At 42.9% G+C, this 17,075-nt stretch overlaps 1 protein-coding gene across 6 annotated transcripts in view; it reads left to right on the top strand.

Moving 5' to 3' along the window:
- Positions 1-17,075, top strand: part of CTH (cystathionine gamma-lyase) — a 50,566-nt gene that overhangs the window by 5,667 nt on the left and 27,824 nt on the right. For 5 of the 6 annotated variants that reach the window (XM_073357361.2, XM_073357360.2, XM_073357359.2 and 2 more), the window contains exons 3-5: positions 4,161-4,377; positions 8,753-8,834; positions 9,291-9,386. In XM_073357361.2, coding sequence (XP_073213462.1) covers positions 4,210-4,377; positions 8,753-8,834; positions 9,291-9,386 — 346 coding nt within the window. In that variant the 5' untranslated portion in view covers positions 4,161-4,209. The remainder of the gene's footprint in view (positions 1-4,160; positions 4,378-8,752; positions 8,835-9,290; positions 9,387-17,075) is intronic. The other variant, XM_073357364.2, reaches the window with a different exon arrangement.

The following is a 17,075-nucleotide window of genomic DNA, read 5'->3' as shown; positions in this document are numbered from 1 at the left end:
AAAGGAACAAATGAAAGGTCTGCCTATGATCTAATGAAATTAGTAGGAGTTTCGCATGTTCAAGAAATGTGGAATCAATCGCTTCTTCTGGTGTCCTATTCATAAAAGTAACCATGCAAAGCGTGTTTTTTTAACTCTTAGATTTTGACAAAATGTAAAAAGATTTTCTGCTGACCACTGAAAAACATATTTGTGACCTAGGTACTACCTAAGTCCTTCCTACATCTCAAGTTCCTACCATCTGCTGCTGAGGTGGGCGGGGGTGAGAAGGAAATGTTTATAATGACAAATGTGTGGTGGCAGTTGTCTCCCACTCTTTTCAAACTTCACCAAGAAATATTGAGACCAAAGATTGAAAATTCATTGTGAAAAATAAAAACTGGAGAAAGTTCTAAGTACTCGAAAAGGGTCTTGGAATAGAAACCCTTGTGTAACCTTCAATATAAATGTTCTGATGTGATCCACCTATAATAATAGATCAGCTGCAGTATGAAATAGTTTCATTTTTCTGAGTCACACAAAGAGAAGAAGACTGACTCTGTAGCAAGCTGAGGCATTCGTTAGAAAGGTGAGCCAGCTGCTAATGCCGTAAAACAAAAACAGCCTCCTTCTAAGCTCTGGTAGTGAGTTGCATAGCAGCCTGGGAAAGAGAAGCTCACTCAAATGAATGCTTCATATTTTACTTGGTTCGTAAGCTCATTCTTCTGCAGTTGTAGAGCATTTGTGTATGTATGGGCCTATGCTTGGTTTATGGACCTAGAATATTAAAATAATATGAAACCACTTCCTAGGAACTCTGTGTTTGGTAGGATCTCATATCCTCCCCCATTAATGAGGCATATTCCCAGTGCACTTGTATAGTTTATCTTCTATATTGTACCATGCTATGTGGAAGATGTACTGTCTGTTGGGGAGGGGAAGTCATTGGGCACCCTGCTTACCTTTGGAGTGGAGCAGAGAGATACACTTCAGACCCCCTAAGCATCTTTCTTCCTCTCCCTTGCTAACCTGTGAAACTGAACTGCTAGCTTTCAAGCAGGAAGTGCCCAATAAGTTTGGTCATGGCTCCTTCAAATTTCTTCCTCAAATAACTGATATTCAGTCAGTGAAGGAAAGCATAGTCTCACAGTAGGACATTAGGGGGCTCACTGAACATGTTTGGGGAGGACTTCAGTGTCATCCTAGGGGCCAGATTGCCATATACAATGATAGGATTAAGGGGCATCACAGGCTGAACCTGGGGATGTGGCCTGGGCTAGAAAGGTACACATTCTTCCTAGAGCCAGTAGTCGTTCAACCTCATTTTAGCTGGAAAGGGCCCAGTATTTAAAAGGGTAATGCTACTCAGAATTGTCAGCCATGACAATAAACAGCAACTCTACCAATACAGAGCTCTACTGCATCTTTTTTTACAATTCAGCGGCAAAACCATCCTGCACATTACTGTACAAACTAGCTGAGTGAGTTTTTTCTCTAAGAACCCCTATTCACAGAAATAAGGTCATGACTATTAATGTCAGAGAAAAGTCCGCTCATTTCCCCCAACCTTGTTAAAAACACAAGCCAGAATTTCCTTTTGCATTTGTTCTACACCATGGATTTACTCCAGTGTAAGTGAGAGGAGAATCAAGACAATGGTCCTCATTTGCACTTTAGATTGGCCCAGAGCCATGTTTTGTAACTAGGTTAAAAGTTTGGTGACAAACCCCTTTCAAGGATAAAAAAGATATTTAGGGAAATGGATACAATGAAAACAAGCAGTAATATATTCTTACTGGTAAAAGTACCTTTTGCGCTCTGTGTGTGTGTGTGTGAATTAAATGATACAAAGGGATATTAATATTCCATTTGTCCCATCCCCCACTCTCAAGTTTTGCCTTTTTCCTGACTATGATTCTATATCCTCATTGCTGTATCTCTTTCTTTTATTGTTTATATTGCAGGCACCCAGTTTAGACTGTAAACTCTTTAAGTCAATCCCATATCTAAGTTACATGTTATATAAATCATTACGTACATCTTTGATGCTGTGGAATTAATAAATACTGATTAAAAGATGTCTACTTGCTAAAGGTGCAAGGAAACCTAAAAAGCAGGAAAAATAGAGTGGAGGCTAAATGATGAGGAAGGAAGATTTTCAGATCCCAGTAGAAACACTGGAACTGTACAAAGTATGACAGGTTTCAGAGTAACAGCCGTGTTAGTCTGTATTCGCAAAAATAAAAGGAGTACTTCTGGCACCTTAGAGACTAACCAATTTATTTGAGCATAAGCTTTCATGAGCTACAGCTCACTTCATTGGATGCATACTCTGATGTAGCTCATGAAAGCTTATGCTCAAATAAATTGGTTAGTCTCTAAGGTGCCACAAGTACTCCTTTTGTACAAAGTATATTGTCAATGCTCAATGAGAAACAACTACCATCTAGAATCATAGGTTCAAATTACAGAAGGACTTATTCATCCCTTCCTTCTCCTGCAATAGTTACATTGCGTTGCATGCTGTGTGAATGCAAAGGGTGGGGTTAGATTTCTTACAAGAGATCAGGGCTTTTATTTATTTTTTTTTAAATGAGACACTATGAATAAATAGGGTCTGTTCTGCATAGTCACCAAAAAGATCACATGCTTTTTCCTAAGCACAGTATTTTACCCTGGTGTCTTTGGCCACAATCCTCCCCAATTATTATTTATATGATCATGGTGCCCATAACCCCTACTCATGGACCAAGATCCAAATGTGCTAGGCACTGTACAAACATGGAACGGAAGCAGAGTCCCTACCCCAAAAAGCTTACAATCTAAATATAAGACGAGACAACTGCTGGATAAAAACAGATGGGAAAGTACAAGGAAACAATAAAACAGTATTAGTCAGCATGACTGGCAATTGGGTCAGCATGCCAACAGCCGAACTGCTATAAAGTTTGTTTGTAGGCACCACAGAAAAGGCACATTTTAAGGAGGGATTTAGAAGAGGACAATGAGGAAGCTTTATGGATATTCATGGGAAGTTCTCTTAAGTGTAGCAGCATGGAAAGAAGCACAAAGGTGCTTGTGTGAAAATGTAACTGGTGGGTGATGGAGGCTGGCATCATTGGCCAGTTGGAGGCAAGGAGTTGCCATCTCAGTGGTGAAGGAGAGAGAGGCTGTGAAGGGCACTGAAGGTGAAGACAAGTAGTTCTGTTTGACACACGGAGGAGGGGGAGCTAGTGGACAGATGCAAAGAGAGGGGTGATATATTCAAAGCAGCAAGTCTGCAGAATGATCTTTGCAGCAGCAGCATGCTGACTGGATACAAGTGGGGCAACACTGCATTTGTCAAGGCTAGAGAAAAGGCTGCTGTAGCGATAACCACACAAGATGATGAGAATCTGGCCAAGAATTTTAGCTATGGATAGGAAAGACTGTGTATTAGAGATGTTGTGCAGAAAGAAACGTGTTGAGGATTGCTATGGTCAGTTGGATGGCCGCCTTCTGCCCCAGAGCCAGCTGCACTTCAAGGGTGCTGTAGATACAGAGTGGTTAAAATAAACCGAAAGAGGGCAAACTCTGAGAGCACCAAGCCAGGAGGAAGGAGCGCTCTGCTTCACCAAGCCAGGGCCAGGTGCGGACTTTGTGCATTAGCAGAGCCAGGGGAGTTCTGCACTTCACTCCCCTTTCTACCCCGGTTATAGTGTGGGTAAGGTGCTTTGGGATCCCTCAAGTGGTATGGAACAGTAAGAGGGTGCAATGGACCCGACAGCGACTATTACTGTGTTATCCCCAGGGAGTGTCTGTGGCCTGGGCCTACACTGCTGTCTCCCTGGCAAGTTCTCGTTTTATGCATGCAAACGCCTGTTCATGGGCCGCGAATGCCAGTGGAGCAGCAATGCTTCCTTGGGCAGCTTTAGAGGCACGTCAGCTCCCGCCCGGCTCCCCAGAGGCCGGGGCCTCCCAGGATCAGCAGCCGGGGCGGGGGTACGCCACAACGCCCTCCATCCTGCGCCAATGAGGGACAAGGCTCAGGCGGCGGCGCCCGGCCTGGTCTCCTCCCCCAGCCGCTTTGTGCGATGCAAGGCGGAGTTGCTGGTTTGCAGGCAGTCGCGGCTGCTGGCACGGTATATTACAGCGGCCGGCTGCACCTACCGCTGAGCCAGCCCTGCTTCCTATCCTCGCAGACGCCAACACCAGCCGCTTTCCTCGGTCCTCCTGCCGCCACAGCTCCCCATGGAGAAGGCTGAGGACGGGTCCCAGGGCTTCCTGCCGCCCTTCGAGCACTTCGCCACTCAGGCCATCCACGTTGGGCAGGAGCCGGAGCAATGGACCTCCATGGCCGTGGTGCCCCCCATTTCTCTCTCCACCACCTTCAAGCAGCAGGCGCCCGGCCAGCACTGCGTGAGTGGGGACTCCTGCGAGGGAGGAGTGGAAGGGGCGATGCGGAGCGAAGGGAAACGTGGGGAGTGAGCGAGCGGGTCACGGATGCTTTGTTTTAGATGAGAGGAATGGAACAGATGGTTTCAAAGGCTCTCTTCGCCTGTACGGAAATGAGGTGGGGTAGAAGGTTTACTCCCCTCTAAAGCAGAAACGTGCGTCCCTGTAGGTCCAGCTCTGACCCTTACACAAATTATGCACATGTAAACACACGCACATTTGTAAGGGAAACCAGTTTGTTTCCTGTCCATTCAGACTGGAAATAGTGTTTTTTTAAAATCCAGTTTCGGGGCACAAAAAGGATGTAAAGCAGCAAACTATTGACAGCTGAAGAGTTTTTAAAAAGTCCCAACAATTTTTTATTTTGCAAAACAAACTTATTTTCCCTGGAGAAGGCGCTTTCCAGTATGCCAAGTTTCAGCCAAAAACAAAAATTCTCTATGATTGGTGTAAATAATCCTCCTCTCTATCACAAAAAGGTTGAGGGTGGAAATGCAGACTCATTTTTAACTCTAGAGATTCCAGGGGATATCACAGAACAGAAATCCTTTGTCACTGCACTTTATATAAAACACAGCTTGGAAGTTTCATAAACCAGGTGGCAGCTGCCCAAATAGCACCTGTCCAAAGCAGTATATCCATCATTAAATACTCAGTGCGGAGACATGTTATGCATTTAAAAATCAACATTTATAATGTTTAATAAAGTTTTTAACTCTTTAACCATTTAATGCATGAAAGTCTAGCAATGTCAGAATGATGAAAGAAGGGGCTTGGCTGCCCGAGGGAGGTAGTGTGCAGTAAGTTAGTGTAGAGTAGGTAGTGTACTCTACATTCTTACCCTGTCTCTCTGTGTGGACACCCTTACTGTGCATTAAGTGTACCCTTAGGTAGTTTAGCTTAACTTAATTCAGATTGGAAGTATGTTAATAGGCACAGGGGCACTTTCAGTGCTCAGTAAGGGTATCCACTTGGGGGGGGTGGGGTTAACGCAGAATAGCTAGTGCACAACGGCTACTTTAGACTTTCTCCCTGTGTAGAGAAGCCCTAAGTAAAAATGCAAAACAGGCTGGAAGAAAAACATAATTCCCTCCCTTGTTTCTGCTTCGTTAGCGCAGAATTGTAGCATGAGTCAAGAGAAGGCAAACTTGTTTTCCTCTGAGACTAGTCAGCTTGGAGCCTTAATTTCTCCCACAATTAGCTGAATGTGGATCAGAATCAGGTCATTAGACTGTATTTCTGCCTTCAGTCTGATTTCCCGGTAGTATTAGTATGGGAGAAGAGTAATAGAAAAAGTTCCTTGATAGTTTGTAGGCATGGATATATGGTCCTTACAGGTTTCAGAGTAGCAGCCGTGTTAGTCTGTATTTGCAAAAAGAAAAGGAGTACTTGTGGCACCTTAGAGACTAACATTTATTTGAGCATAAGCTTTCGTGAGCTACAGCTCACTTCGTCGGATGCATCCGACGAAGTGAGCTGTAGCTCACGAAAGCTTATGCTCAAATAAATTTGTTAGTCTCTATGGTCCTTACAGTTTCTCTTAACTGTAATACTACTAAAAAGTGGTCATACTGCAGAGCAGAGCAAAAAGCAATGCAATACACCATAAACTACAAATTATGCTAGAGAACGGGTTGTACTATAGGCTGAAAGGAAACAGTGCTTGCTGGCAGAGTTCAGAGACTGAAATGCCATTGATTAGGATCCAAGATCTTTACCTGATTAGTGATGTTTTGGATGCCCAGCTTGAGACATATTGAAGGGACCTGACTTTAAACAAGTGCTGAGTACCTGCCCCCTGAAAATCAGAGCCCTCTAAGATGTCTCAAATTAAGCACCCTAAATCAATAGTCATTTTAAAAAAATGACCCATGTGTGCAGGTCCAAATATTACTATCCCTCCCTAGTACTAACTTAAGTAAACAAATGAAGCCAGCAACATCAATCTTTTCCCTCCACGTAGAGATTTCCCCATGATCTGAAAAAACATACAGCCTCTGAGGGAAATTTTCCAAGACAAACTAAAAGTCAGTTGGAGTTGAGTACCTAACTCCTCCTCCTTTGTGCCTTTGACTCTCTGTTGATACGTTGGTGTAGATTCCATGAAGTGCTTTTGACATCAGGAAACTGAAAGCCAGATGAATGTTCTGTCATTTATCACGTGGTCTGTGGGCAAGCAGAATACTACTTCAGCTGAAATTTGATAGCAGAATGTAATCTGGGTCCATACTGTAATAAACAACAACCACAGAAAAACCTCCTCAGTATTGTTAAATTAATTTGTTTCAATTAGAATATAAGAATGGCCCTACTGGGTCAGACCACAGGTCCATCTAGCCCAGTATCCTGTCTTCCAACAATGTTAGCAAACATTTGCTGCTCGCTTTCCATAAATATAATAGAGAATACTGGCAGAAATTTTTGTGGAAACTAAGAATTAAGCAGACTTTGGGCAATAATTGTGAAAAATAAACTTTTGAATTCATAAATGTGATATCCTCCCTGCCGCTCCCCACCAAAACCCTGATTCTAAGCATTACACTTATTTAACTAAGGAATGGAAACGTACCATGTGATCAGTGTGTCCTCTCACTGTCCTCCTGACAGAATTTAAATTTAAATATCAAATACTTGTGAATGAGTGATAGACCAATAATTATTTGCCAAATTTGAGTTAAAATAGGAAATAATCACAAGCTGTTTACAGTCAATTGGAGAAGAGAAATACAGGAGAGCTAATGGAATATACTTTTTATCCAACTTTCTGAGCCACATTCTTACTGCAAGTTCAAAGATAACTTCTTTACCTTGTGTGAGCTTGTATCAGAATCCAGAACAGGATGAAGAATCTCTTTATACAGGGATTCTGAAACTAGAAAGACATCAGAATACTTAGCCAGATTCTTCCCCACCCCACTTCTTCTTCTTTTTTTTTTCTTTTTTCCTTTTCCCTGTTGAGTTTCTTTAGACAGAGCTCCAATGCCCCTTTCAGGGCTATTGGGCTTATTGCACCAGTGAAGGTCTTCCCAACATGCCAGTTGGAATTTAGGATGACTTGTGCCAAGAAAATACTTGTTCTTCTGAGGATCATAATTTTTCAGACTGACTTGGTGGCTTTCAAAATCTACTGACAAGCTTTCTGCAGCACCTGCCTTGCAACTGGCAGAGTGTTGTGTGTGTTAAAAGGGAAGCTCATCTTTCCCTTTGATTAGCCCTGGAGGTTTTGGATTCAGTTCAGTTTATTATTGCAGATAGGTAAACATTTGTTCTGAGGCAGCTCATGTGACTACCAATTATACATTTTGGCATCCCTGTGTGACACTCATGCATTGCTGAAGACTTGAGACAGCACTGCATTCCAGAATTGTGGAACAGGATTCAGGACCTGGTCTTTCACCATTTGAAGCCAGTAGGATCTTTACCATTAATTTCAATGGATGCAGGATCAAGCCCCAATTACGCAATATTTGAGCCTGGGCCTGAAATACTGATTAACTCCAGTTGACCTCAATGGGAGGCAAAGTGCATGGACACTTTGCAAAGTACCAGAGATTATTATATCCTATTTGAATGTCCATGAGGGAGTCTCATAAAATTATTGCTAGAATAAGATGATTAAAATCAGCTGGTGCCAAAAATGGAGTTATTTTTAAAATGGTAGCAAATTAATTTATTGTAAAATTTTATCTTCATTATAATACAGCCTGTACTTTAATGAGCACACACTGCATCCAGATTTCCCATACTAACCCTTAAGTTTTAAAAGTTGTATGTGACTTAGACGTACAGGCTAGATTCTTAGTTGATGTAAATTAGCATAGCTACATGAAATCTGTGGAGCTGTACAAATTTACACAGCTGAAGCTCTAGCTTCAGTTCCCAAAATGGAGGGATAAATGTTAATGCTTGGAATTGAACTATAGAAGCCCCTTTTAGTAAAAGTAGTCTTTCAATGTGAGACTAATTATCAACAAAATATAACAGGACATATTAAAACCTTACCAGCGAAATTTAGGTTATGACTCAGAGAAAAGACTTACTAGAGCATATGAGAGTGCTTAGTTTGACTGCAAATAGGTTGTCTTCTGTTCTGACAAGCAACAGGTATTGGATCCCTGTGGGGGGGGGGTGTCTACAACAACTTGTGATAGCAGGTGGCTATTTTTTTTGGATGCATAACTTAGTGTTAGGAATATGGATCTCTTGGATGGTCTAGGATTTTACCAAATTTTAAGACAGGTGATTGTCAGTACAAGTTTAGCTAACTATATTTTTGTACAGCACCTCCTCCAAAATCCCCAGCACTTACTGTTGTTTTTGTATCTTATTTTCATCACAGGGTTTCGAATATAGCCGTAGTGGAAATCCTACTCGGAATTGCCTGGAAAAGGCTGTAGCAGCACTGGATGGAGCCAAGTACTGTAAGCTCTCAGCATTTTCATTAAGAAATATGTCAGCATGTGTATCTTCAGAGTGGACTACAATAAAAGTATCCTAAGAGGGTTGGAGCACTGGAGTTTGACCACTAACAGTAAATCATTTAACTCAGCTTTTGCTGTCAGCATTTACTTCAAGTGTCAGCTTCTTCACTGGTGTGATCTTTTTTCTTAGAATATACCTGAATTAATATTCTTTAATCAAAAGTGCTAACAATGGTTAGTACATAAATATCAACTCCACTCTGCAGTTCAGTGGACCTACTCATGCAGTAACTATTCAGTTTAAGTAAGAGTCTGGCCCTTTATAAAACATTGACACTAAACAGGAAAATGGGGGTGACAGAAATTTTATGTTCATAACATGATGTAAAGACATCTCTCTATAAAATATAAATGTGTCTTTGTTCTCTGCCACAGAGATTCTTTTTTCTGTTCTAGGTTTAGCTTATGCTTCAGGCTTAGCAGCTACTGTGAATATTGCACATTTGTTAAAGGTGGGAGACACTGTTATCTGTATGGATGATGTTTATGGAGGTAAGTTAGCACCAATATATGTTAGGTCTTAACTGTGTTAGCTGTACACCTCTTAAATATATTAAATAATTGGAAAGAATACTTCATGCAATGAAAAGTCTTCTGTGATAACAGACCACTGTTTTGTGACTTCATTGGCCAAAGGTGGAGATGTGAATGTTTGTAGAATGGTTGCACTCATTTAAGCTGGAGAACTCAAAAGGTGTGGTTAACTGGTGATGTCTGCTTCTGAGAGGAAAAGTCCCAGCCTCCTAGCTGTGCACAGATAAATGTTGATTCTACTTAGGAATCCAGTAGCTGCTAAAGATCCAAAATGGCCCCAGATTGCCAGTGTTCCAAAAAAACATCATCTCTGTCATTTCCTCTAGATTACCTGTTCTACTCACCAGCATCACCTCAATCCTGTCTGGATTGAGTTTCAGACAACTCTCATTCCAAACTATTATCTTTACCAGGGACTGTGGAAGCCTTGTCTGAGTCTGAGCTGTGAGTTCTCCATATATTGATAACATTGCAGCCCATGTTCTCTTGTGATCTTCTCTAGAGGCCTCACAAATGTGAACAGGAGTGGTGATGCATCCTTATGGAGCCTTACATGGGGGAGGGGTGACATAACCTTATTGAGCCTCCATATGGTAGAGAATTGTTCATATTACTCTGGGAACTTTTAGAGGAAAGAATGTATTAATGGAAGTGTGACCTTGTACACTTCTACCAGAGTCTTTGAGAAAGTAAATACTATCTCAAGATTCCTGTTTCTTGGTCTGCAGAGAGAGCTAGAATAATCAGCATGGTCAACAGCTGACCTTTGGTTGTTCATCACTACAAGGAGATAATCAATCTAGCTAATATAGCCTCCAGATCATATACAGGTCTTGAACTAAATTGAAAAAAAGCAGAGGAGTCCAGATGCCACCAGAGTTGATTAGCTACCTCTTCAGCAAAGGAAAGGTTAGGGAAAGGCCAACCACTGGCAATATTTGTTAAGATGTTTTCTTGAGCAAGAGCTGGACAGTATGTTTGAAGGAATTCAGCACCTTGCCCTCCATTATCCACAAAGCAGTTTCTCGTAGTAAAATAAAATGTTGACTTATTTTCCAAGCCACTTAGATTTACCTGGCTGGCCAGTACATGAAACAGTGTTGCTGACTTAAATTTACAGAGGAAGTGGTGGCATTTACTTCTCCACTACCAAAACCAGCATTGCCCGAGACTTAAATGCTCCACACTACCATCTTTCAGGCTCTAGCCTTTCAACAGTGACCACTGGAGACTGGGGATACTGACCCCTGCCATCTAGCCTCTATTGGCTGCTGTTACAAGTGGGTCATCCATATACCAGGATGACCTGTGGGAATAGCTTAAAAAGGGGGGGTTACTAAGGAACCAGTGTGTCAGAAGGTGATAAATCATCATAATGTCCTAACCGGCCATCAGTAAAGTAGGCTGCTGGCTGTAGAGTATTTCTCCACAGAAGTATACAATCCAACCTGGTCCATTACTTTCCCAGACAGAATAAATGGAAAAAAGTCTTCTACCCTGATGAGAACAAAAATGAGCCTTGATCTCCACCTGAAAAACATAACGATAGCATGACAAGGGTATGATCCTCACATTCCCAACCCAGAAATAAGATCTAAAGAGAGTCTATTTATGTGTATCGAGCCACAAGGTATCCAAGAGTTAAATGTCAGATGCTTATGTGATCCCAAGTTGACTCAGAAAACCCATTCTCTACATGGACATCAAAATTGCCTTTGTGAGATTGACATCTCTCTTTAAATTGGTTATTTCCAGTGTTTAAAAAAAATTAAATAAAAAATTACACTGGATATGCCAACAGCACTTGGTCATCGCTGTAGGCTTTGTGGCTAAACCTCCGAGTTAATGAGCTCATACACTGGTAAATGAACCCTAATTAAGGTAGAATAGTAGACTAGAATAAAAATTTGGTGGGGCCACTCTGGAAGAAAATCTAGGCCTTTTTTTAGGAGGTGCTCAGCTGCAATGCACTTTAGTGGAAATTGTTTGCATGCAGGGCCTTTGAGTATCAGGCCATAAACCTTTTTGTACTGATGCAGCTTTCTTAAAGAGAGGCATCAATGTAAAAATGGCATTTGTCAGATTTTTTTTTTTTAACCCCACTGTTATTACAAGGGATGCCTAAGATTACCTCAGAAAGTTCAGAAAAGTAATTTCTCTGTTTTCAGTTTTTCTCTGTGCATTGGACTGCACTCTGTATGGGCCTTTTGCACAGCAATGGAAAAAGAAAATTTTTTTTGAAAAACAGATAAATGATCAGATAAATATAATCAAAAATTGTCCCCACTGGGGATTCAGGGCCAGGTGCAGTATCTGTAATGTCCTTTTAGGTGATTTAAAGAAAAACAAAACAAAAACTAGATTTCAAACTGAGTGTGCCTCTTTCATGCTGTTGGTGGCTAAATAAGTTAGTGCTTCAAGGGAATGAGATCCATACGGTTATCCATGCATTTATTTTTAATTCAGACAGTAGATTATCATGGCTTGGTGTTTTCAGATGCATGTTGTAAGGATAACATAATTACTTTTGTTTTCTGTTCTCTCTCAACATTTCCTGTGAAAGAATTATAGAAGAGCTTAACTGAAACATACCAAAGGAAGAAGCTTAGGGGAATATCCGTCTCCTTGCTTTTGTCACCACCGACTAATGGAATAGACAAGAAATATAATAATTGTAATCTCTCTTCCTGCTTCTTCCTTTCCCTCCTAAATTCTTAGTTAAGCCTACTAAATAGACTCTGAAACGGGTGGCCACTCTGAGGCTGCATGGTAGAAACACATGACCGTGAGGAGAATTAGGACAGGTGGGGGTATGGAAAGATGATGTGGAGAGTAGAACTGCCAGGGGCTGTAGGGAAGGGAGGAAACAGGCAAACTCAGGGCATGGCTACACTTGCAGATGTAGAGTGCTTTGAGTTAAACCAGCCTTCGTAGAGCGCAGTAGGGAAAGTGCTGCAATCTGTCCACACTGGCGTGGCCACATTAGCTGCTCTTGCAACCGCCACAGAGAGCAGTGCATTGTGGAAGCTATCCCAGCATGCAAGTGGCTCAACGTGCTTTTCAAATGAGGGTGGGGTGGAGTGTGACAGGGAGTGTGTTGTGTATGTGGGGAGAGAGAGTGGTATTCTAGCCTTCTGGTTTTTTTTTTTCCCCTCCTCTCTTCAGGTCTCAAGTTGGAAACCACTATGGGTGTCCACATTGGGACCAGTATAAAGATTTACTTTTAATCCTGACTTTCATCTTCCTTTAGGAGAGACCAATGTAATATTACAAAATAAAAAGTACTTAAGAAATTTATATGAAACAATAGCCCTAATGGTCTCCCATTACGTCTAGAGCACTGTTTGAAAATACAACACTCTGCAGCCCAGCATCTCCCATAATTTTGCTGTGCATGAGCTAGTCACCTCCTGTGTGCAGTTCCAGAGGCCGTTCAAAGCGGCAGCACTCCCCCCCCCCCCCCCCCCATTCTCTGGCTGCCACCAGATTTTCTGCTTCCCTGGTAGCAGTCAGTTGTGGTTCTCTTTTCTCCTGCCTTTCCTCTGCCTTTTTATTTTCTTCATTTTCAGGTAGCAGTGAACAGCCTTCTTTGTTTTTCTTCTCCTTCTCTTGGACCAGGTATTCAGCAGTGCAACAGCAAAGCTGCACAGAGTCTCAGCTTCGGTGTCTCCCTGCAGAGCTCTTCTGCCCCCTTTCAGAGATGGCAGAGCAGCCATGCAAATACAGTGCTAGGTCCAGATGTCCCTCCATCTGGGAGGCAACTTTAGCAGACTCCATGGAGGGTGAATTATGCACTGCCTAATCTACCAGTGCAAGGGTCAGCCAGCTGAGGGCACAGAGCATTTAGCCAGCCAGACATGTTGGGACCTGATCTCCCCAGGAAGCCGTGACTGTACCACAGAAAAGCCTTATGAGGCGACCTAGAGCAGAACTGGGAGAGGCTCTAAGGACCAGGAGGACTTCATTCAGCCAGCCCAGTGGGGTAAATCCTGGGGCAATTCAAAATCATGAGGATAAGTCTGTAGCGGGGCTACCGTTGCCCACCCCACCCCCCCACCTCAGTCCTGAAATGGGTCCAGAATACTCTGGGGAAAGAATCTGGGCTCACAATTCAGCCCCCTTCCCTTTCAGCTTGAGTCAGGAAACTCTGGCAATGAGTCCCCATCCCCCAACGTGGGGGAGTGGGAGCCTGTGGGGGAGGACTCCCAAGGGAGAAGTTTCCAGCACTGTCAAGAGCTTATGCAAGGCTAGCCGCAAAAGACTCTGCCCAGGGCATAGCTGGCTGGTCAAGCCTGAAAAGCACGTGCCCCACTGCTCTTCTCCCCTCCCATCTCTTGAAAAAGTAAAGAACAAAAAGAATAAGAGAGCCCCAAAAGTATTTTGTCCTCCTTCTCTACCAAGGAAAGAGAACTATCAGACTTTGTTTCTGAGCAAGACACTGATAAAATGCAACAAAAGTGTGGGGTTTTTTCTGTGTTGTCCGTTCCCACCCCATCCCCGGGAAGTTTTGAAGACGTGGAAAAAGTTGTCTCCACTATACAGATCCAACCTAAGCAGGCCCATGAGGACAAAGCTTCAGAGCAAATACTGCCTGCTAAATCCTCTCTATTCTTCTGTATGTATCCTTTAATGAAAATAATGGAAAATAATAATAAGGAAATAATGAGGAAGGAGTGGGAAGCTTCTGAAAAGGACAATCACTTAAACAAGTACATGCTCAGATTCTACAAGCTCCAGGAGTCAAAAAATGCCATCACTGACATGCCTAACGTCAATGCTGCAGTAACATCTCTAGCAAGGGATATGGTTATTCCAACCAAAGAAGACTTCTTTCCCAAAGATCCAATGGATAGGAAGGTGGAAGCCATCCTTAGAAGGGACTTCAGTGCTTCCTCAGACACCCTTGGAGCATCTCTGGCAGCCACTTGCTTTGCTCGAGCCACAATGTCATGGCTGGAATAATGTAAAGCTCTTAAGGGCAGAAACCAAACCAACTTTAATTCTATACTTATGAAAATCTCCATAGCAACAGCATTTGTGTCAATTGATGCTATGCAGTTTTGTGCCATGGCATCTAGCTCTGTGGCCAGGAGGCATGGCTTTATCCCTATAAAGTAATTACTCTCTTCAAACAAGCCCTTTGCTTCTCTAAATTCACAGGATCTCTCTTCATTGGAGAAAAGTTGGATAAGATAGTGGCTGAAAATGCAGGTAAAATCAATCAATCCCTTCCTTCTCCACTTAATGCTCTTAAGAAGGGACTACAAACTCACATGGAGACAGACACTCCTTTCATCCATTTTCTTTATGGAGGTTCCAGAGAAAAGACAACAGATATGTAAGGAAAAACCTTGGAACTGAGGAGTGAGGGGAAAACCTCCATCTTTGGTATCACAATGAGCAAATGTACCTTGGCCCAGACCTGAGCTTTGGAGACAGGATGTACTATTTTCAAGACCAATGGATTAGTTCAACTGTAAACAAGTGGATTTGAGAGAGAACATGCCAGAGTTACTCTCTTGAGGTAAGGGCTCCACCACACCCCTTCCTCTAGTTTCCAGTCACCTTGGATCCTGCCAAGCGCAGGTTGTTCCAGAATGAGATCTTCTACCTATGAACATGGGAGTGATAGGATTTCCCCAAATGAATGCTTTTCGGGTTTTACTCTGTTTTCGTCACTGTTCAGAAGGGCAGAGGAAGAATTAGAGCCATCCTTGACTTCAAAAGGCTCAACAAATGGATGAAGAAAACAAAGTTTCAGATGGAGAGCCTAGCTTTGATAATGACGTCTGTCTCAAGGGAACTTCCAAACCTCAGTGGATTTGGCAGACTCATACCTCCGCGTTCTAGTGTGCCCATTCCAGGCTTCTGAGATTTGCTTATGGCACAGGTCACAACCAGTGTCAAACATTTCCATTTGGTATCTCATCAGAATCTGATATCCACACTGGTCAAGTGCAGGTGCCCAACTATTGCTCAGTGCCTTCAGCCACTGGGCCTCCTGGTCACATGCATAGGGATCACCCCAATGGGTGAGATCACATATCCACTGTCTTCAGGCTTTTCTTCTGAAAGGATGGAACCACTCCTCAGAGTGCATTCAACTTGAGGTACATGTCATTGACGTCTTGAAGCGGAGGACAGTCTGGGAAAATGTCAGCTGGAGTCATTCCATGTGCTTTTCAAACCCTCAGATCCTTACCACCAGTGCCTGCATAGCGGAATGGGGATCACATCTAGGACCCAGAACAGTAAAGGACATCTGGAGCTCTAGGGGAAAAAAACCACAGATCAGTGTCTTGGAACTCAGGGCAATCAAATTAGCTCTTCTTGGTAGCTCTGGAATCTCAGAAGGAAATCACATCCTGGTCCAGTCCAACAATATGACCGTGAATGCATACATTAAGAACCAAGGAGGAACCAGATGCAATGCTTTACAAGTGGAAGTGATAGAGAAAATGGAGTGGGCAGAAGCAACTCTCCTTTCTTCAAGGCAAATCACATAAGAGGGAACTGAACCAAAAGGTAGACTCGCTCAGCAGGCCCATTGTTAGCAACTCGAAATGTTGCGTAAGCCAGAAAATCTTAAACCTCCTCTCACAGTTCAGTCTCCCTCCAGCTGACTTGTTTGCCAATCACAAGAATGCAATGTGGCTGAAATACTTCACCAGGGAAGCAGATCCCAAGGCTATGGGGATAGATGCTTTGTCACACAGATGGCTTTAAGGCCTGCTATACACTTTCCACCCTTTCCTCTCCTAAGGAAAGTGATCCATAAGATAAGGCAAGAAGAAGAAAGTGATAAGTGTTAACTCCACACTGACCAAGGAGACTCTGGTTCTCTGACCTGATAGAATTACAGCCGGAACCACTATTGCACCTACCATTGAGGCCCAACATCCTTTATGAAGGACCATTCCTTCATCTGGACTCAGACTGTCTTCATCTAGCAGCCTGGCTACTGAAAGGGAAGTGTTAGCTGTGCTCGGCCTATCTTCAGAAGAGATAGGAGACTTAGCTCTCCTCTAGGAGAGCTTGCATTCCAAAAGCCTAATTTGGACTAATTCAGCCTTTGATGTTGAGCACAGAGCAAACCCAAAAGATCAGGGGATTGCAGTTATTCTAGACTTCTTCAAGGGGTGGATAAGGAATTAGCCCTCTGTAGTGTACTGTTCCCAGAATCTTCAGGTTCCCTGGCTGAGAACCTTCAGGTTTCCAGGCTTCTCAGAGCAGTCAGACTGGCGGTCGGACTGATCTTCTCTAAATGGGATCCAACAAAGCCCTAACCACTCATCCTTGTTGAACCCCTGACTTCTGCGTCCTCATACTATCTTTCCATCAAAACCTATTTTCTGGTGGCCATCACATCTGCCCTATGAGTTTCAGAACTGGCAGCTTTATCTATGCAGAAACCTTACTGCATGTTTCACGATGACAAGGTGGTGCTAAAAGCTCCAGATATTTTCTTGCCAAAGATGAACTTTCCTTTCCATGCCTCGCGGAAGATTGCCCTCCCTTCATTCTGTCAAAAGCCACAGCACCTCACTGTGAAGCTGTGGCACACTTTGGATGTTAGAGCACAAAAGATTCACATCAAGCATACGAAGTCCATGAGGAGTCAGGCATCCTGTTTGTCTCCTTCCAGCT

The sequence above is a fragment of the Lepidochelys kempii genome, chromosome 8 (assembly GCF_965140285.1).
Source record: "Lepidochelys kempii isolate rLepKem1 chromosome 8, rLepKem1.hap1, whole genome shotgun sequence".
NCBI lineage: Eukaryota > Metazoa > Chordata > Testudines > Cheloniidae > Lepidochelys > Lepidochelys kempii.
This window is presented reverse-complemented; position numbering and strand designations above follow the sequence as displayed.